This window comes from Annulohypoxylon maeteangense (assembly GCF_022496945.1).
Source record: "Annulohypoxylon maeteangense strain CBS 123835 unplaced genomic scaffold GGS22scaffold_21, whole genome shotgun sequence".
Classification (NCBI taxonomy): domain Eukaryota; kingdom Fungi; phylum Ascomycota; class Sordariomycetes; order Xylariales; family Hypoxylaceae; genus Annulohypoxylon; species Annulohypoxylon maeteangense.
This window is the reverse complement of record NW_025953268.1, coordinates 624,167-644,543: the sequence shown is the minus strand read 5'-3', so window position 1 is coordinate 644,543 and position 20,377 is coordinate 624,167. Positions and strand designations below refer to the sequence as shown.

Sequence of the window (20,377 nt, the reverse complement as noted above, 5' to 3'; positions counted from 1 at the left end):
TGTGGAGTCTATTTTCAGGTTTCAGCCGGTGAGGAAGAAATGGGGTGCGGCTGAGGTAGGCAAGTCTTTTCAACGGTCACGATGAAATGTCTCCAATACTAGCGCATGCGCATAGTAGGCAAGGGACCCCGGCCAGTTTAGGGAATGTCGGGTTCGCTTGGCTTTACCGTTTCAAGATAATTCAAGAACAGTAGAAAAAGATGAAGGGGAAGGGGAAGAAGAAGAGAAGAAAGGAAAGAAGGCCGCCTTTCAGTGTCCGCAATAACATCAAGCATTTTGCTTGCATTCCTAGGTATTTGGTGATTTTTTTTTAGTTCGAGTAGTATAGAATTGATGTGTATTGTCATAGGTACCTAGTAAATACCTACCTATCTCAAGAATATGTATTGAAATAATGCGTTAATATATTTGCGGCATAAATACTTAAGCATTAGATCGCAGTTCAGCCGGTCGGGAACCAAGACACTGGGCAGTTTAGATTTAGCTAGGCTGGATTGACCGGATAAGATCCAGACAGATGGGTCGCCAAAGAAAGCCACACGTGAGGATCACCATTCTAACGAACTTAATGTAGATGACCGGGATCTCGGTACCAAGCTACTACCTACATAGTAGTAACCTTAGAGGTTACCAACATGGGAACTTTACTCCACCACATATGTTCTTACTAATATTTATATAGGATGATACTTTTGTCATTGTCATAAGGCTATTATCAATCAAGGTATATAAAGCATAAATATCTTAGAAACTTAGATACATTTTCCGTAGCTTGATACATCAATTGCTAGAGTAAAACTCCATTAAAGAATATATGTCATCTTTGCAGAGGTCTATGTACATATGTAGCGGCAGGGGTGCGGAAAGCTAGTATCAAGTACATGGACATACATACACCCCGGAACCCTGGTCGGATCTGGGGTTTGCAGATGCGTACTTGGTATTCTACATTAAAGAAGATTGACAAAAGCTACATGCCTAGATTAACCTAGGTATGCAGTAGGCAAAGCGAATATTTTCCAAGTTGTTGCCCGAAGAAGAGTGTCTTTGCAAAGAAAAATCAACGCTCGGCTCCTAAACCTAATCCTCACTCGGCATCTGTCATCTGAAATTAGAAGCACTTAAGCCTCGTGGCTCTCCACTCCTCTTTATTAGCTTGAAGACTTAATTAACCTTGGAACTACTAAAGATACCAGCTATGTAGCTAATAATAATACAATACATACGTACATGGTAACTCACTTTGATACTAGGTACCAGGTAAGCAGTATAGTCAAGTGACACAGCAAAACTTTGAAAGTAAAATAAGAAATTCGGGAAGCAAGTAGGTACTTAGCTAGGATGAGGAAGGAATATAGAAGAATTGGGGAAGCGAATGGTAAGAGGAAGAAGAGTAAGTTACATTCAGAACAGACATCAGCATATACAGGTACGAAAGTATTGCTCAGCAACTACTTATTTGTAGAGAGTACCTAGGTATTAAACTTGAGAAATGGCCCCTTTTTGACACATACATGTATTAAAGACTTGTAACATACCTAGGTAGGTAGTTTTCCTAACTACCTGTATAGACACGGCCGTGTGGCTTTTAGGTTGCTTCCTTATCTCTACCTCTCTCTCTCTCTTTTTTTTCCCCCTTTACTGCTGCAAATTGTTATGTCTAGAAGAGTACTTTTCTCTCTCTTGTTATTAGCTGTTGCTGCTGCTGTTATTGTTGCTTTAAGTATACTTTTGCTTTTCTCCTTTATATGACACGCAAGGGTTTTGGGCTAGATTGAAGCGTAGAAAGGTGCCACGAACTTTCTAAAAGTACTGGCTAGTCTAAATCAGCTCAGCCCAGCCTACCTACCTAGGTACCCATCTGCCACTCATCTTAGTGCAAAAATCGTAAAGGTGTAAGAGCGCAAGAGCATAAGAACGCAAGAGCAGGATGGAGCTTGAAAACTTGGAATCTTGGAATCTTGGAACCTTAGAACCTTGGAACCTTAGAACTTTGGAACTTTGGAAGTTACCTGCATACCTGGGAATAATAATGTAGTGTAGAGTGGGTCTTTTTAAGACTTACAGGTCTACACCAACGCCCCAGGGAAAAACGATAAACATTGAAGGTTGCTACTTCTACTCTATCACTAGTGGTTGCTGCTGCTGCGCTACTAGGTAGGTACTGATTGATGTTAACTGCTGTTCGTTAACTTCAATAACCTCTCAACCTATCCCATCCTGTACCTCTTTCCATACTCTCTTGTGTTGTACCATATCAGCCCCATCCGTTCCTTCGTTTGTTCGATCGATCCACCCTTCCGTCTATCCATCTATCCGTCTCTCCATCCATCTTACCATCTTGCCTCACACACCCACCCCGAGCCTACCACATCTAGTGCTTAAATCTAGTACCTACATCTACCACTAGGTCGGTCCCTTTCCCGATCTCATCCCGTCACCTCTAGACCATAACTCTATATTGTGCCCGAGCCTGATCTCCACCTCCACTTAGACCCTCAACCCTTACCTTCGCCTTCGCTTCCACCTTTGCCTTCACCTTTACCTTCACCTTCACATAAACTAGCTTCAATTCCATATAACTATAATACCACAATTGTATTACCTTGACGCCTAGGGAAACTTCTTGCGTATATCAAACTTTTATTTCTATGGTCTTACTGCTAGCTAAAGACGCTATATCAAAGTTTAGCCCTCAAATTATATTATCTAGGTCTCGCGTCTTAGAGCTACATGAGTTCCGCGTGTGCTGTTCAGGCCACAGTCACGACTGGTTGACTGGACGAGAACGGAATGGGCGCCGCCCAACGCATTCGTTCCAACAGCTATTTAACTCTCACTATCGCTCGTATAATTCCCACTGTAATTTCTATCAGCCTCTGGACGAACGTCCTACCGTTAAATATAAAACATCCCCCCTCCAGCCTACCCATCTTGGTATTCCATTGCTCTCGTCAACTCAGATTAACTCATCAGCCACCTTGAATCGTAAAGTGGATCAATCACGTCCCCACCAGACACATATATACACACATATATAAGGCTTGCACATGGCGTCGCCTCCAGAACAAAAGCACCAGAGGAGGGGACCTTGGTCCCAGCGTGAGGACGAACTTCTCAAGCACTATGTCGCCCTCCAAGGCCCGTTATGCTGGGTAAGGATCGCCACCATGATAGGCACCAGGTCGTCTAAGCAGTGTCGGGAGCGGTACCATCAGAACTTGAAGCCTTCTCTGAATCACAGCCCCATCTCAGCCGAAGAAGGAGCCCAGATCGAAAGCATGGTGAAAAAGCTTGGGAAGCGATGGGCAGAGATTGCGAGATCACTCAACAACCGAAGTGATAATGCTGTTAAGAATTGGTGGAACGGCAGTATGAACCGCCGAGATCGTCTCATCCGTAGGCAAAACTCGGCTGCTCAGGAACATCCGACCCCGAACCAGATCCAGTCTCCTTACCATCCACAAGGTACTCCTCAGCTGCCATTACCGCAGCTACCACCACCACAGCAGCATCATAATCACCATCGGCGGCATAAGCATGGCCAGGAAGAGGCAGAGTCATCGCCATTGGTGGCAACCCAAGCGTCATATCCACCACCACCAGCATTGCCATATTCCCTGGCCGCTACAGCACTTCCAACCCGCCCAAAGAACCGTGGCCTAAATTTACCCTCCGGGTCCAGCTCCTATCACCCTTCTCGCCATCCATTGGATACTTCTAGCCAGCACTCTCGCCAAGTTTCCTCTCATCAGCCCCATCAAGCAACCGGCCCATGGGGTAGATTCTCGGGAGGATTGCCATCACCTTCTCTGACCTCCCCTAGCGTTGAACCTCAAGATCCACCTCCTACGCTGACGTCGAGGTTCAATTCTACAGTCGACGCTACCCGTCCTGCCAGTTCGTCCTACGAACATCTACCGACGCTGCCTCCGTTACGCGTCGGAAACGCGGGATTTACAGCGAGCGAGATACCGTCCCCAAGTCCCAGAGCACCTCAGGCTCAGCTCGACTTTAGCAATGTTCGACTACCACCGATCAGGGACTGCTTTAATAGTAGCCAATTACCAACAGCCCCTAATTCACCCCGGGGTCAGTCGCAGGGACCAGAGCCCCAACCATCTTCTCGAGCTTCTATACACGAGGGAGAACAGGGAGAACAGGGAGACAAACGACCGCTTCGCAAAATATCGATACACGATATTATTTCCTAGAATGAATAATATCATGTTTGTTGATGTGTCTTTGGCTATACCGTCTATCCATTCGGAAGACTGCGGAGGGGGGGGTTGGGAAGGGGGTCAGCCGACAACCATGGATTGACTACAAGTAGGGGCGGCAGGAAAATGGAATGTGTTTTGTTTCTGAAGATACGTGTATTGCGGTCACGCAAGGATAGGACTAGGAGTTAGGAGGCAATATGCGGACCCCTTGGGTGACTTGGAGATCTAATCTTTCTCCCTAACTGGTTTTATATCACACATAGCGAATTGTTTATTCTTATGGACTGCAATGGTCTGATTGAGATTTAGGTGGATTGGAAGGCCTAGCTCCCAGCGATTCTCAATGAATTATACAAAATCACGTTAAATAATGCTTTCTCCCGTCAACTAGTCGTGTCCTATAGACGCGTTCTTCACATGTAATTGACGAGCTAGCTACCCACGCGTCCATCGTTCTTGCAGAAATCTCGATGGTTTCATAGCGTGATCAATACTCGGGCATCCGAGATTTTAACATTGTATTTATTATGGCTGATAGTGTGCGAGAACTGGGCATGTCTGGACTTACAAGGTAGACTAAGATAAAATGCTCGGATACCTATCTGAGGGCATAAAGGTACCTATTCATCCCTTGGTGAAAAGTAGGTCTCACGGGGACTCGTCTTAAGTTAGATTAGACTACTGGGTTTGATCCAGCGTTGTGCGAGCAGGATGGATCCTAGACGGGACTTCGCAGAATCCTTATATTATCTTACCAGCGAGACTTGATGACCATTTAGAACGGCCTAACACGGGACGCAAGACTGTAGGTCCGGCTCTCATAGTCACTTGTATTAGCTAACAACGCTTGGATCGACGGATGATGGCACGAGCAAGCGACTAACCTAGGTACTAGACATGTAAAAGGACTCTGCTTACATCCATGCCCCCTCTCCCCCATCCCCCCTCCCCCCTCCACGGAGGCGAACCCCAAACGGACGTTACGGGCTATTTTCAGGGTTGACCCCTATCAGAAGAAAACACCCGTCTTGCCGTGTACCGAGAGAATTTTACGGTGCTAAGCCACGGTGCATATTGCTATGGGAGATCTCATGTCGTACCGTACGGTTATGCGACCGTTTATCAGGCGCCTCTGCCAGCCTGGTAGGCAGGCGAAGGACGATAATATAACGTTGCCGCCTAAGTCCGAGCATGTCGATACACAAGGCAGGCAACCCCCTTGTTCGTGTCAACCAACCAACTTGCTGTCCTGTCTCGCAGATCTCTGGTCATGCTGCACCTGGTTTGCGACCCAGTCTCTCTCCAGTCATCTTGTTGTGCGACCTCCCTCTCCTCGGGCATCGTCCACGACAAGAAGACGGCGGTGACGACGCCTCGCTAGGAGGGAGATAAGCAACGGTATGGTGCTACGAGGTGGCAACGCACAGGCCTGATGTGGCATACACACTTACGATGGTTATGATACTGTACCGGCCGCGTGCGAGAAGTGCGAGAAGTGCGATTCAATGTGTCTTTATATATATATATACCTAGGTACGTGTCAGCGTGTGTGATATCTTGAAAATTCGATTGATGCCATTACGGTCTACGCGCTCGGACTCGACGGAGGCTAAGATGGGAGATGGGCATCCACACCGGCTAAGCGCCCTTGCATACATAGGTACCTAAGTATGTACTCTCCGATCTCAAGCCCCCTTTCTTGGATCAATGCGGGCGGGCGCTATCGGCACATCGCCAAGTCCCAGATGATATAACGCACAGAAGCGAGAAACGGCCTTCGCCAAGATTCTAACGTCTGCTAGGTATAATTACCTAGGTTTTAACTTTTAGGTACTTAGGACCTAGGACTTAGGTAGGTAGGTATCGTACTCATCATACATCTGGGCAATGCGGCCAGCCGCCTCGCAGACCGCCCTGGTAGCTACCTACCTAAGCTGCTAAGTTGGTCAGTCACCTTTATAATTCGGAGACAGCGCTCACGGTACCGAGATGCCGGGATGGGCAGGGACGGGCCTCGACATGCCTCGACATGCCTCGATGAGGGTGTGCGGATATATGTGCTAGGTATGTGTGGATGTGCGGATGTAGGCACACCATGATCCATGTGTCACGGCTACCTCGGGTTGGCCAACAAGGACAGGAACACTGAACGTGGGGACGAGGGAATTACTTTCAGATGCAGAGAAATTCGGCTGCCTCCCGGTCGATTAGAATCCCGACCGTTTTGAAGTCAGGGAGTGTTACCGGTAGGGCGGTACTGATGACGACTTATGCAGGGATCCCTACACGTACCTCAGAGCTTGTTTTCCCTCCTCTTTCAGAACATACGAATGTATCTACACGTACCTTGTACCGAATACTTCTATGCTACACGACGAATTCGACTATGTTATGTATTAGCTACGCCCCATGTCATGCAATTCAGCTTTGCATTTAATATACGAAAGGGACCGGGGTATTGGGTTCGATCCGCGCCCCTGTCGGTACTCACAATTTCACCTCGAGGCATGCTGACATACCTAAGAGCAGGTCGCCGATGAGATGCAAGATCCGCTACCGAAGATTGTCATACGTGATATGTGCTGAAAGTGAGCTATATCCCACCATTATTCAGATGATTCTTTGGCTACCTAGTACGCATAACGTCCTAAGACATGGTGAATTCCGCTGAAGAGGCGGCTTACAGAACGGTAGACTTTATCGCATATGCTGTACAACAACATGTCTCTGCGTAGGAGAGGAAATGGTGCGAAAATAAAGACAGGAAGAGAATATTAAAGAGAGATGAACCTAAGAAGAGAGACTCTTGACACATTACCCGATCTCCACGGGCTACGTAGACCCGGAGATCTGGTTCAAGCTGTTCTCGGTTATCGAGAGGTATCTCTGTTGCATCGCAGGGAACTGGTCAGGGACACCATGAGCCTGCTGGCTGCCGTATCCACGCCCACACCCCAGTGCACACGCCTTGCGGTTGGACGCCTTGCTTGCTTGCCTTCGCGTTAGGTTATCATTCAATATGCTTGCCACACGTAATGTCCAACAGACGTCAGTCGCATATTCCACGTTCCTGGATCTACGTACGATAAATTTCGGGGAAAGCCGGCTCTCGTTAGAAGCTCTTCCTTCTTTTTAAGTCTAGGTCATCCACAGCAAGCCAAATAAGCCACCGTAATCTGCCTCTCAACTAACTGGCCAGCTAGCTTCCTCACCAATTCTCCTTGACACAGCAACTGTGACGCCTCATCTTGGTATATTGTCCGCGAGTAGATCTTCGGCCGAGTCGCCCTGTCCTGCGAAATCTCGTGCACGCGCCACTCCAAGCTCCACCTTCGTATCCCCCTTCCTTTCCCACATGGTCATCTTCTATTTGGGGGTGGAGAAATATTAGAGTTCATGTGGTCTCAGCTAAGTTTGGCCGACGAGAAGTCTAGTCGAGATGAGATTGTAAATTGCGTAAACTTACCTATGTAGGTGGGGGTTACCTAGGAAGTGCTCGTGCCGATCGTCCGAGATACATAGGTGCTTGCAATACTTCTGAATCATGCTGAGTGGCGTTTGCCTTGCAGAACCCATAGGTGCTATCCCTAGTCTACCGCCATAGCGGTAGTTTCGCAGACCCAACGTTAGAGGAATTGATATTGCTCGTGCTAGATTCCTGCCCGCCGGCACCTGTTGCGCCTGGCGACCACTGGGTTTCCCATGATTCTATTGGCCTTCCCAGATTATGCATGGGGTTTACCCTATCTTGTTCATGTGGACGCGATTCGACAATTTCCTCGTTAATGGCATATTCCTCAGCGGGTGTCGCAATTGTAGTCTCATCGCTGGCCCCACTACTAACGAGTATCGGAGAGGCATCATCCCCAGGTACAAAGGAGAATCCCGACACGCCTGACCAACCTCGCAAATGTCTAGAGTCCAGACTACGAATGCTCGGGCCGTCGAGCGCTTGGTTGACTCTAGCTATACTCGCTCTTTGATGGGTCTTTTCTCGAGAGGAGGTGTCTTTGCCACTGTTCTGGGATACCTCGCAATCCAGTAGATTTTCTAGTATATGTCGCCTGCTTCGCCTTTCTTGATGCGTAGACTCATCTGGATGTACTGGCCCTTTACGATCCAAATTTGGTACGTCGAATACATCATCTGAGAACAATGGATGCAACTCTGCAACCCTTGCTGGAGTGTTTGGATACTCTGTTTCCACCTTCGTCACCAATGCGTCGTTCCTTGGTCTGTGAGGTCCTACCGTCGCATGACGCGGAAATCTATTTCCATAATGAGCTAATGTGGTATTTGTGGTAGCATCTTGTAGCCGCATCTTCTCGCTCATGAAGAAGTCATTGGCTCTATCTAGAACCTTAGCAACGGGTCCAGGCATATACTTATCTACTATGCGAGGTATGTCGCCCATCGAATCTAGGGCACATGATATCAGCTACTGCTCTAGATTTAAATCTGTATTAATGACTGGGCTCTGTGTACTTGCCTTGAGTATTTTCCGTACCGAGACGTTTAAGCTTAGAGACAAGGTGCTTTGCCTGAGGGCTGTCTCTATCAAGAACACTATTAGCTCGAGCAAGAGTTACCGCCTCTAGCCCATCACGAGACGTTCTCGAAAGCAGGACCTCGAGCCGCTTTATTTCGGTCTTGTACTGATGCTCGCGCTCTAGCCATTCGTCGGCTACTGCCTTGAAGTACTCCAAGTGATGCTCAAGGGAGTGTTTTGCCTCGGCACGATCAATATCAACTTTACGAATTCGCTCCTGGGCATCAACGAATCCTTCAATGAGGTGTAGAATGTGAGAGTTGTACTCGACAGGAATCGGCTGTAATATGCCTTGGGTCCTATTCCATCAATCCATGCTATGTTAGTAATCTGTTATTTATTCATACAGCATATTAAATGCTGCTGCTGTGCATCTAATTATATAGATATGCAATTATGTTACTCACTGATATAAAGTCAGTCTCAATACGCATCAAGGAAACTCGAGTGTCGTTCGGAATGGCGATTGATCTGTATATGATAGTAATAATAATAACTTTTAATTTTTAGACATACCATGATAACTACTTGGAGACCGTCGACCATCTGATTTAGTGACGGGCTGTGCCATATTTTGTCCTGCTCGCGGACCAGCAAGCTAGTATCACTGCTGCCAATGTGAGGCACGTGGGAAAAGGAAGAACGGCTGGTTAGGCTTGGGTGGCTGGGAACTCGAGTCGGGCCGCGTCCAGGTGATGTTGGCGATCGGGGAGCGTTAGGTGCACAAGAGCGCTGACCAAACCGAAACCAACTGGAATCCGCCATGTCCACGATCCTCTTCCAGTGTTGGGACAGGTGTGGGTATGAATCTGGGAAGACGTATTCGCCGCAAAGTAGGTGCTAGGGTAGAGACATGCAAGTGGCGAGAACGAAATCAAGTGGCAATGATTTGGGGGAATAAGAGGAACAGGAGTGAATATGATAGATACTTGGGAGAGGTTAAGGGGGCTAATGGTCTTTCTTCATTATATGTACGGAAGCCACAACCAACCATTTTTGGGCTACCAGAATAATACTATGGTACCAGGACAGACCTTATGTACATGTATTTAGTTTGAACCTTGAAATACCTCGTACATGTAACCAAAGTTCCTTCCACCATTCAGAAGGCATTTACTTCTAACTTACATCAAATACCTACATAATATAGTAGTAGAATCCAACTTGGGAATAGACGCTTACTTGCATATGCACACGTTTATAGAGCGGAATAATGAACATGTCACAAATATCTCGATGCACGATGTCGATTCGGACAATGCCTACTGCACCTTTAAAGGTGGGTTCTCTCAAGGCGTTGTTGGATGAATTGTCTAATGGTATAAAGCAAGATCAACGCAATTGCATACCCTTCCCTAGGCACTTTTCCCACCGACACGGATATACCGGAAAGAATGGCGTGGGAAGCATCTCGCTGAACGTCTCGTCAGTCGAACAGATCCCCCGCCCTCTGCCTCTGTCTTAATCTACCCTCGAGTCTATCCGCGAATAGTTCCTTCCCCGAATTAATACCAAGTTTTTCGGGAAACAATTCTTTCGCTGACTTGCCAGCATTCCCCTTGATTGCAAATCCCTGATCTGTGCTTCTTTGACTAGCCGTACCCCGAATGCTGAAGCCCTGCCCCTTCCCGGGAAATGTAATCCTATCCTCTAGTTTTGGGGTCCCATTCGTCGGTGTGTCATTGCTCCCATCCATCAGGGGAAGTATGATTCCCTTAGATAGTAGAGTGGTTGTATCCTCCACATCATCTCCGAGACGCCCTGCTTCTGTCGTTGGTTCGTCTGGAAAAAGCTCCCTGGCCCGATTAGTGCGAGAAAGTCGGCTCTTGATCGCGCGGGCTCTTTCGCGATTTCGGTTCGCCGGTCCAACCTCCGTGGCGTTACCTACCGTTTCGTCGCCGTGCCGATCTCGAGGAGAAGCTGATCGTTGTCGTTGAGATCCACTCCTACCGCTCGAAATTAGGGGAAACAATTCTTTGCCTCGATTTTCATTCCGGTATGTATCTGCTCTCCCCCATTTGTCATCGCTTGTGTCTGACGCATATGATCGCTTGGGACGAGGTCGCGATTGCAATGCTCGATTAGTCAATGTAGCTTCGTCATCGTCATAAAGGCTGGCATCAAATTGATCCTCAAACTCTTGGTATCGAGACTCTCTTTCTCGCCTGCGACCATAAATATCGCCGCCCCGATCGCGATATCTCCGGGCCTCGCTTCGTCGCCACCGCTCTTCTGGATCGTACCCGGGATTCAGAAGGTAGAATCTGCTTCTCGAAGCAGAGCCTGCCTGCTTCCTATCGGCGACCACAGCTAATCGTACTTGTAGTGAAACTTCCGGCCTCTTCGAAAACGACTTTGCATTTATTGCTTTCCGGGTGGAAAGCTGAGTAACGTCTTGGACATCTTCGGCTATGAGAGAGTTAAGGGCGCGCGTCGCTATCAAATCTGAAGCAAACAGGAGATTGGCCGAAGAATCGTCTATCCATTCTATTTTTCTCACGGGCTCATCTGGGAAATGCTCGGCAACGTAAGATTTGACGTCGTCTGGGTTCATGACATCGAGACCTCTTATGTGGACTTTGGTAGGCACCGGGGTATCGTTGTCGGTTACGTCGTCCACTTCTCCGGGAGAGCGATTGCCCTGGTAGAGAGTAAGTTAGCATTTCATATCGCCTATATTATGTTTGATATACTAGAAACGCGATGGAAATAAATCTTACCGGGGCATCTTGTAGCTCAGGCTCCGGAATTATTGGCTCGTCAGGTACGAGGTCGACATCCACATCCATCTCGACATCAAGATCCATTGTATCCATCGTGTCTAGATCTAGCACCTTTTTCTGCTAGCGTGCTTTGTTGGTAGGTATGATGGTGTGATGCGACGTGATCATGAACGAGACTACCGCAATGGGACGAAGCTCTTGAATGAAGAGTTCGAACTACGCCAGGTGAAGTAAATATGGTTGTGTAGATAGAAGTGAATTGAGGTACAGATGATGTAAAGGGAATGATATTTGCAATACCTTCTACTGATAAAATGTGCAGTATATCCAACCTACATCCATACATCTATACCCAAGGTAGGCATGCATGTGTGGTTGCGAAGTGGAGGCTGAACAATTGAAGCTTTCAAATGTAAAAGGTAGGTACAACATCCATGTACTATTTTTGGCTACATCGTACATACCTAGTACTACTAGGTATAGGTATGTAGGTAGTAGCTGACTAACCCCTCGTGCACTTAGTAGGTTCTTAAATGTGGTCCCGTCTGCCGTTATCTACGAAGTAATTACCTAATACATATGTATGTAGGTACTTTGCATAGAATTACGTCCACCTGTACTGTACCTACCTACCTATCGTAACTGCCTACTTGAGATACTAAATGTATGAAAATCGCTGGAAATCTTATCTGTGGCTTATCCATATAAGTCGCAATGGTTAAAATCGCAATAATGATATAAAGAAATACAATGATTCTACTTCATCTTAATTAAACCCAAATTTCGGAATACTTTCAGTCAAAGGACAACTGAATACATTGGATAAACTAAAAATCACGTGGGAAATTTACACGCCATATGTATGTATAGAACTGTAGTACCTTGGTCCTGGGTATATGAAACCGGGCAAATCAGCCTGGTGTTGCGTGCGGCTGTGAATAAGTAGATCCCCCCCCTCAAATATTATTCACCACTATTGAATCATATTCCATCTTTCTATTCGACTAAATAATTGTCATGCCTGTCTTATCCTCTCATCTAGATGCTCGTATTCGGGAGTCCCGGATCCGCTCCTGAGAATATTTAAATATTCTACTAGGCCATTATATACCCTAAAACCTTTATCATCTTCCATCATTACTTCGTTTTCAGACATATGGACCCGACCGGCAGGACCAGGTCTATGCCTGATGCTGGATTGCTTACGTCTTCGCTAGCAGTCGTACCATAGAAAAGCAAGTTCAAATACATGACAACAATTGAAGTTGCTGGTCCGCCATATGCTTACGCCTGTCCTCAGAAGGTAAAAAGAAAGTAACAAGGGAGAAAAAGAGAAGAAGAAAAAAAACGCCCCTCATTCTATCCGCACTTTGTTGTGCTCTATATGGTATATCCAAGCGTCAAGTCTAAACCGTCTCGACTCCTCGTCTACGAAGTTCCATAGCTGCTTGAATACAAGTTGTTCGTGGTAATTTCTGCCGTGAATTATCATTTCCTTCGTTTGCTGAGACCGAACTCAAGCTCGGCGTCCGCGACATCTCCGATGCCGGGCGTTTCAATGATGGCAAAGGCGGTACAATCTCACCAGCGGACCGCCCATCCCCCAAATTGCCGTTGCAGTATTCAAAGTTATCGACCGGGTCAAGCAGAGGATCGTAAGCCCAACACTCTTCGAGGCCATCTAGATAGCATGGCGACCTCCTCAAGAATTGCCACGAAAATGTATCTGATAACATGGCAATGTACATGGATTCTACTTTGCCGTTTGGTAGGCACACAGCACAATATTTGCGTAGAAAGTCGAGGTCGTAATTCATGCCAATCAAAGCTGGGTCTAGGGGGCGGAGCATAGGAAGGCCCTGCAGAGTTTCGGCGTCACAGAGTCGAGCTCGTAACGGAACCCAATCTCTACCTCTAAGAAGGCTGCCGAAAGCCTTGGTGACGGCCTTCACGAAGGAGTCGCCATCTGTTCCCTCAACGGCGATCATTTGATGAAGCCCTCTAGACAGACATCTCTTGTAGGCATTCGTGTCCTTCTCGAAGGGGAATGGCTGTGACGCCGTCGGAAGGAGCGAAACGTGCACAGTCCATGACCCTCTCACCTCGATTGGCTTAATTTTAGGAACCTCGCATCGGGAGTCTGAGACCGATGTCAACGAGGAATGCGTTGCAGCACTATGGTCGCGGTGACCTTGCGGACGGCGTCGCCATGCTACAGCTCGCTTGTCATTTTTTGAGTCTTCCGAACCCGACGTAGATCTTCGCCGGCGCCGACGGAAAGGAATACCGGCGCTATCCTGATCTTCCAACGCATCCAAACGCTCTTCGAGCACCATAGATGCTTCGTCAAACTCCATTAACCTATTGCCTAGACCATGTAGGGTGTCGTCGTGGCCATCCAAGCGTTCGTCAAACGTGAGAAACCGGTCCTCATATCCGGACGTTCTATTTTCGAGCTGGGTGACGGACTGCCACATGCGATCGACATTTCTATAACAACCTTTTACTTCTAGATTTGTCTCATCCCTGTTCTTCTCAACTTGTTCCTCTAAATCTCCGAGCCGCCGAACCACAGTGCCTAGGGCGCTGCCAAGACCACCGTCGTTCTCTCGGTCCAGCTGCTCTTCCAGCAGCTTGATGCGCCGCCGAAGCGTGTCAACCTCATTCTTGTCTGGGGGAGGTTCGGCTGATTGGATGTGGTAACACGAGAGATGACCGCAGTCACAAGTTACACCAGGTAGAGACCTGTTAAAGGTGAAGCCGACACAAGCGCAACGCTGCCCCTTAATCTCCGGATTCAGTAGTATGTATCGACATTGGCCGCTAGGCAGCTTGTTCTCGTCGACATGCTGTTTAGAAGCGGCGGGCTCAGCCTGCGGGGACCGCGACGAGGGGATAGACATGACTGTTGCTTGAACTTGCAAAGAGGTGGGTCCACGAACTAAAGTACGCCTTTAGAATATGAGGTCTCGCCTTGGGGACACCCAAACGAGGGGACCAGGCGTTAGTTGAACACGGGTAGTAGAACACGGCGAGGCCAATTAATGTTATCGAATGCAGCGCGCGAAATACAGGAGTTGGTAAGAGGGGTTTACTTGGTCCATGGAACGACTTTCGAGGAACCCATACACCGGACTTTCAACGGGTAAGCTTGATTTATTTTCCCTCTCTCGCGGGCGTGGAGAAACACGGTTCTCAATTTTCCTTGGCTTGGAGTGTAATAGAATGATGAGAAAAAGAAGCAGGAGGGGGCCCCGAGGGTCATATAATAAAGGAGATAACCTTGGTGGTGTATGCTGATGGATGAGACCGGGTCCCACAATCTGTTATCAAGCTACCCACGGCGCTTGAGGCCAGAGGCCGGGCTAGTAACCAGTGGAGGCCGACGTAGGTAGGTTCCTGGGTGTAACAAAAGTTGCCGTTCTGGTGTAATGGGTACGTAGCGATGAGCGTGGGCGCACCACTGGTGACAGATAACAAGTACAGGATGTGTATTGGATCACCGGGGAAAGAGAGGCGTGCTTAATGGATAATAACGATTCGGTGCAGAGAAAGAGAAAAAAAGACAGAGGCAAGAGGGAGTACTTAGACCAGCTGTAACAGAAATGCGTGGACGGATGTGTTAAACGGGGATCCGCTGCAGATAAACCGATAGGCTAGAAAGGGTCGAGATATCAAGATACCGCGTGCGCGCGCAAGCAAGGATCTCGAGAATCTCGAGATTCGAGGGACCGGCACAGGTCGGACTGCCAGCCCCTTGTTCTTATCCTGGGTGTCAGGCCAGGTACAAGTATAACCAGGTGAAAGAATTATTATTTAGGTATTGAAAGTCGATCGCAGACTCGGGAGTCAAGCCAGCAGTAGTAGCGTGACCAAATTCCTGCTGGAGTTCTGAGGGTTCTGAGAGTTTGAGTATGTCAAGAGGCCGAGTAGGCCCGAATCGGAAGACAAAAGTATTTGCGTTAGGTAGCTTTGGTAACTGGCTAACCACTAGGTATATGTGGGAAGAGAGAGTTTCCTCGTGGAGGGAAAGAAAAGAGGGAGAGAATGAGAAAGAGCGCGGGAGGAAGGAGCACTAGCGACAGCGACAGGGGTGGCACACATGTAGTAGGTAGGTTAGGTGCTTAACAAAGAGTATGTCGTTACCCCTATATTGTATGTGTACCTAGTATGTAATAAAGATATCTGGCTATCTGGCAGTCTGGTAGAACCATGGAAGATTTGACATGTGCTGCTAAGTAGAGTCTTTGCTGCGACTTTAATCAATCATTAGAGATTCGATTATAATCCCTGCAAAGAGTCATTGGTGATTCAGCAGCATGAGGTCTGCAACTGGAAGTATGTAAAAGCCACAATGCCACAGGGATATCAGGGATTTGCCGCGGGTTCTTGATCTAGAGGTCGAACGGGGGCGGGATGAACAACTTTCTCTGTGGGGGTTATTCTTTTCTCTCTTTAGTTGACTGGTGGGAACCGATAAGCAGACACGGGTGGAAAGAGCTGAGAACAGTTAGGACGGGAACAACTGGGCATCCTTAATTGGTCCGGCTGTTCCCATCTGGACCCCCCCACACCTCTTCTGGAATAGATACTTACATGTATGTCTACATGTACATAGTATACCTAAAATGCGACCGCAACCCATACTTTACAACATCCAGATGTCGTCTTACTAGTGTATACTACCTTAGCTAACGCAGAAGAGTCTTCTGTCATTGGAAACGCAGCCATAAGGGTATAAATGAAAAGTGATGAAAATCGACCGGTGAGTATGTAATCACAACCGGTGTGAAAACTTGTGAGTCTAAATGTCTAAATGTCTGCATATCGTCCTTTTCAAATTTGATGTAAATAGATATCATCTGTAAATGTTGTTATGATACTGACTACATACTACATATGTACCTAAGTATAGATTTATATTTATACGGAATACTTCATCCGCGTCGTCTTGTGTGCATCTTACTTGCGTTACCTATGGCGTGCGCCGACCTGCGCAATACGCAACAACTTGAGATACATACTTTTACCTGGCAGCCTGGATAGAATGACGGATATCTAACCGACCCAAGCGACCGTCACCCTAATTTTTTTAATAGCGAGAGTGACAAGAGTACTGGGTAAGTACAATGTAAAATAGTGATGGATATCCGGGATGAATATCCCAGACGTGTCAGCATCCAGGCGATGTATAAGTAGACCAACATCAGCATCAACCCTCGTGCAACACCACAACTATAATACACACCTATGATTAGTAGTAAGATACCTACATATGTAGGTATCTATGTACTAGGATAGATAAATAGTAGGTACATGTAACTAGTATGGATCCTATAAAGGAATAAAGGGACCTATATGTAGGTACATAGCTATATGTACATACATGCAGGTAATACCTAGTAAGATATCTCGTTATACCTGCCTAGTACCTACATATGTGCCTACTAGGAAGTGTATAGTCATGATAGTAATGATCTTGTTATTCAAACATTATAAAATACCTACGTTAAGACTTAGGTAATACTACCTAGGTAGAAGGCATCTACATGGTAATATTGCATACCAGCCCAGTACGGATGTATGCAGGTGGATACATACATATATGTGATAAGTAAATATAGATACCTGTGTATCTAGGTAAACCCCTACCCCCACGCCGAGCACTCGAGCATTTAATGTTGTTTTTGGGTTATTCATCATCCTAGTGCTTCTTGTCACCATTTTCTTAAGTTGATAAGCTACCTATCTATGTAAGCTCCTAATCTCCTACTTGATATAGTAGCCTGCCAGTTCGGGTTGCGTTGCCGAGATTTATCAGATCAACTCGATTACCTACCTAGAGGTACTTAACGTTATAATAAATAGAAATTCTAGATAACTCGTCATCTCAGAAAAGCTCAAACTGTCCATGAAAAATGTTAGAGATAGTAAGTAATGAGAATGGATATCGCAAATACCTATAACTTACATTCTAGACATGACAAGGACAAAACATCCGAAGTCTTGTTAGTAATAGCGTTGCCTAACGTTCTACTCATTCTAGAATAAGGCTGCTAGATTTATCATCTCTACCTAGGTAGGCACTGCTCAATATGAGGCAGCCTGAGCACCTTCATTTTGAAGCATCGCTTTTAATGAACTCGAGCCCAAAACCACGCGCACAAGTGCTACCCAGTACATTAGTACTTACCTACCTAATGTAACAGAAGGTTCTCTTGGGATACATAATAACGGGTCAACTACCTGCCTACATGTAGGCAGCTACCTACCTATTTTCTCATCCCACAAAATTATCATAGTGTCCATTGTACCCTCATTAGTAAAGTTTAGTGTAATTTACTTAGGTAAGACAGATACATAGTACTTAGAGTGATGGAGCACTTGACAACCCCACCACTAAAAACGCATCAATTGATACCTACTAAGACTTCAATGTACAAATAATCACCTACCCACCAGTTGACCTACCTACTGTAGGTAGTTATCTCACATGGAATTATTCCCACTCTTCCCATATCAAGCCAGGAAAGTTGAAAAAGGTCGAACTCTACTCACACATGTTGGATACCCGATTGTAATCACTGTAGGCCTAGGCTTTTCTCTCTGTGACCATGGCGAACCCCGCTGCCGCTCTCACATCACTCCTACGCGCTTCAACCATCCAAGACCACGACGAGATACTGAAAGCTGCCAACGCGGCTATAAAATCCTCTAAACAAGACATCAATGCACAGCGCACCCGCATAGTTGCTCTTTTGAAGCTAGATCGCTTTGACGATGCTCTCCGAGCTATAGCTGAAGGTGGGGATGGCTTGGAGAAGGAATGTCGCTTCGAGAAATCGTATGCGCTTTACAAGTTGGGCCAGCTCGAGGATGCGGGAAAGTCTCTCGACATAGCCCCAAGTTCTTCTAAATCATCTCGCGCCTCGCGCCACCTCGCCGCTCAGATTGCTTACCGCGCTGAGAGATTCTCAGATGCTGCCGAAACCTATCGCCATCTCTCACAAGGATCGGGTGGTCTACCCGGAGAGGAAAATGATCTGAAAATAAACTTTCTAGCTACAAATGCTCAGCTGGAGTGGAACGGCCTTGGCCATATATTAGAAGAGCATGAACGGCAGTCATCGCGGGATCATCTCGAAGCTTTCGAAACCGCCTATAACGCTGCTTGCACTTGCATAGCAAGAGGTGACTTGACCCGCGCCTCCGTATTCCTTAAACGCGCGCAAGACCTTTGTGAGGCTAGCGAGGACTTATCTGCCGACGAGAAGAAGGCCGAGCTCCTGCCCATCCTAGTCCAACATGCCTACGTCCTCACGAGATTGGGTAAGGAGGCAGAGGCAGTAGCTCTGCATAAATCTATAGTGCCATCTGAGTGAGAAACCCCATATTTCCTACTCGGCGACCGTGTGTTAACATCATTTAGAATTCCAGAGGCACCGACAAGAGCTGTTGCGCAGAACAACCAGGTTGCCATCGGCGTCGTTGGAAGGAATCCTTTCCTTACACAGCGTCTCCTCCAATCGACCACGAAGTTGTCCGGTGGTGACAAGCTTTTTGAGTATCAAGCGTCGGTTTTAAGACGTAATGAGTATGCTTTAGATCTACAAACCCAAAAGTTCGATGGTATTGAGGCTTCTACGTCGAAGTTAATTATGGAGAGTCCATTGCCTACAGCATCTGTGGAAACCGCAGGCCTTGGTGTCATCGCTGCTGCAGCTCATATCCATATGCAGACTAGTACAGAGACCCTAAGGGAAATATTACCTCTTCTCGAGAAACGCCCAACTGACATTGGGCTTCTATTAACAATCATCCAGCTTCACATGCAGGCGAACAATCTTGGACCGGCGCTGAGCCTCCTAGACGTCTTCCTAAAGCGGCTTGATGCGGAATCGACTCCTGATCACAGAGAAGTTCGGTTCGCCCCCGGACTTGTCGCTGCGACTGTGGCGCTGTATCGACTACAAGGTCGGCAAAATTCCGCCCGTTCTGAATTGGCAAAGGCATCCGCATACTGGCGCTCCAAATCGAAAGAGTCTGCCTCATCTCTCCTGCGCGAAGCTGGTGTAGAGCTTCTCAGGTCCCCTAATCATCAAGACATTGCTTCTGCCGGCCAAACTTTTGAGACCTTAGTGGCTAGATCCGAAAAAGATCCAGTGGCAGTTGCAGGGCTTGTGGCCTCGTTTGCGAACAATGATTATGCCAAGATTGAGCCATATCTACTGAGCATCACGCCCGTAGAAAAGCTCATTGCCGGGGTCAATATCCAGGAGCTTGTGAATGCTGGGGTCGCTTCAGTCCCGACTCCCTTATCGGCGAGTAAGAAGAGGCTGGCAGAGCGCGAACCCGAAAAGGCTACAAAGCGCCGCCGAAAGACTCGCCTGCCCAAGAACTATGAAGAGGGTAAACAACCCGACCCGGAACGATGGCTTCCTCTTCGCGACCGTAGCACGTATAGGCCAAAGGGGAAGAAGGGGAAGAAGCGAGCCCAAGAAATCACACAGGGCGGTGTTGTTAGAGAAGAAGAGACGTTAGAGCTCGTGGGTGGTGCCGGTGCTGTTAAGGTAGAAAAGGCACCTGGCGTGCAGGGAGGTAAAAAGAAGAAGAAGGGTAAGAAATAGGAACCAAATTGTGCTGGGGAAATTTGGCACCGACTCGATGGTCCTATGGGGGAAAAGGCCTGATAGCTAATATAATTTGGCTGGGGGTCTTTGTAACGTAATTCAATGCAGGTCATCTGGGGTACCGAAATGGCATAAATATCCATGCCAAGGCAGGTTGGATTAATACATCTCTATAGGACGTATAAGCACGACACATGAATCTAGACATAAATGAGTGCTGTTAAAAATTCCCCACGTATATACAGCATCGCC

General features: G+C 47.2%; 5 protein-coding genes across 5 annotated transcripts; 2 read left to right on the top strand and 3 right to left on the bottom strand.

Moving 5' to 3' along the window:
- The first annotated feature begins 2,478 nt into the window (after nucleotides 1-2,478).
- GGS22DRAFT_173574 (uncharacterized protein) lies at nucleotides 2,479-4,279 on the top strand. Its single transcript, XM_047962943.1, has one exon. The coding sequence runs from the start codon at nucleotides 3,051-3,053 to the stop codon at nucleotides 4,212-4,214; it is 1,164 nt and encodes a 387-aa protein (XP_047815020.1). The 5' UTR covers nucleotides 2,479-3,050; the 3' UTR covers nucleotides 4,215-4,279.
- Nucleotides 4,280-7,815: 3,536 nt separating this feature from the next.
- Nucleotides 7,816-9,537, bottom strand: GGS22DRAFT_192672 (uncharacterized protein; the record flags this gene model as incomplete). Its single annotated transcript, XM_047965297.1, has 4 exons — nucleotides 7,816-8,642; nucleotides 8,731-9,071; nucleotides 9,203-9,243; nucleotides 9,289-9,537. The coding sequence occupies 4 exons, from the start codon at nucleotides 9,535-9,537 to the stop codon at nucleotides 7,816-7,818; spliced, it is 1,458 nt and encodes a 485-aa protein (XP_047815019.1).
- A 519-nt stretch (nucleotides 9,538-10,056) lies between these two features.
- Nucleotides 10,057-11,979, bottom strand: GGS22DRAFT_173560 (uncharacterized protein). Its single transcript, XM_047962942.1, has 2 exons — nucleotides 11,493-11,979; nucleotides 10,057-11,413 (listed from the first exon to the last, which is right to left on the bottom strand). Exons 1-2 carry the CDS (start codon nucleotides 11,586-11,588, stop codon nucleotides 10,199-10,201), a joined length of 1,311 nt encoding a protein of 436 aa, XP_047815018.1. The 5' UTR covers nucleotides 11,589-11,979; the 3' UTR covers nucleotides 10,057-10,198.
- A 922-nt stretch (nucleotides 11,980-12,901) lies between these two features.
- On the bottom strand, nucleotides 12,902-14,398 carry GGS22DRAFT_192670 (uncharacterized protein; the record flags this gene model as incomplete). The annotated part of the gene is made up of 1 exon (XM_047965296.1): nucleotides 12,902-14,398. One exon carries the CDS (start codon nucleotides 14,396-14,398, stop codon nucleotides 12,902-12,904), a length of 1,497 nt encoding a protein of 498 aa, XP_047815017.1.
- A 3,469-nt stretch (nucleotides 14,399-17,867) lies between these two features.
- GGS22DRAFT_173557 (uncharacterized protein) lies at nucleotides 17,868-20,308 on the top strand. The gene is made up of 2 exons (XM_047962941.1): nucleotides 17,868-18,873; nucleotides 18,925-20,308. The coding sequence occupies exons 1-2, from the start codon at nucleotides 18,110-18,112 to the stop codon at nucleotides 20,120-20,122; spliced, it is 1,962 nt and encodes a 653-aa protein (XP_047815016.1). The 5' UTR covers nucleotides 17,868-18,109; the 3' UTR covers nucleotides 20,123-20,308.
- The last annotated feature ends 69 nt before the right edge of the window (nucleotides 20,309-20,377 follow it).

Bases quoted from the DNA above. Each gene is read 5' to 3' on its own strand.
- GGS22DRAFT_173557 (XM_047962941.1), top strand. From the start codon at position 18,110: ATGGCGAACCCCGCTGCCGCTCTCACATCACTCCTACGCGCTTCAACC. The intron at 18,874-18,924 runs GTGAGAAACCCC...AACATCATTTAG, and splicing joins AAATCTATAGTGCCATCTGA to AATTCCAGAGGCACCGACAA.
- GGS22DRAFT_173560 (XM_047962942.1), bottom strand. From the start codon at position 11,588: ATGGATACAATGGATCTTGATGTCGAGATGGATGTGGATGTCGACCTC. The intron at 11,414-11,492 runs GTAAGATTTATT...ACTCTCTACCAG, and splicing joins CTGAGCTACAAGATGCCCCG to GGCAATCGCTCTCCCGGAGA.
- GGS22DRAFT_173574 (XM_047962943.1), top strand. From the start codon at position 3,051: ATGGCGTCGCCTCCAGAACAAAAGCACCAGAGGAGGGGACCTTGGTCC.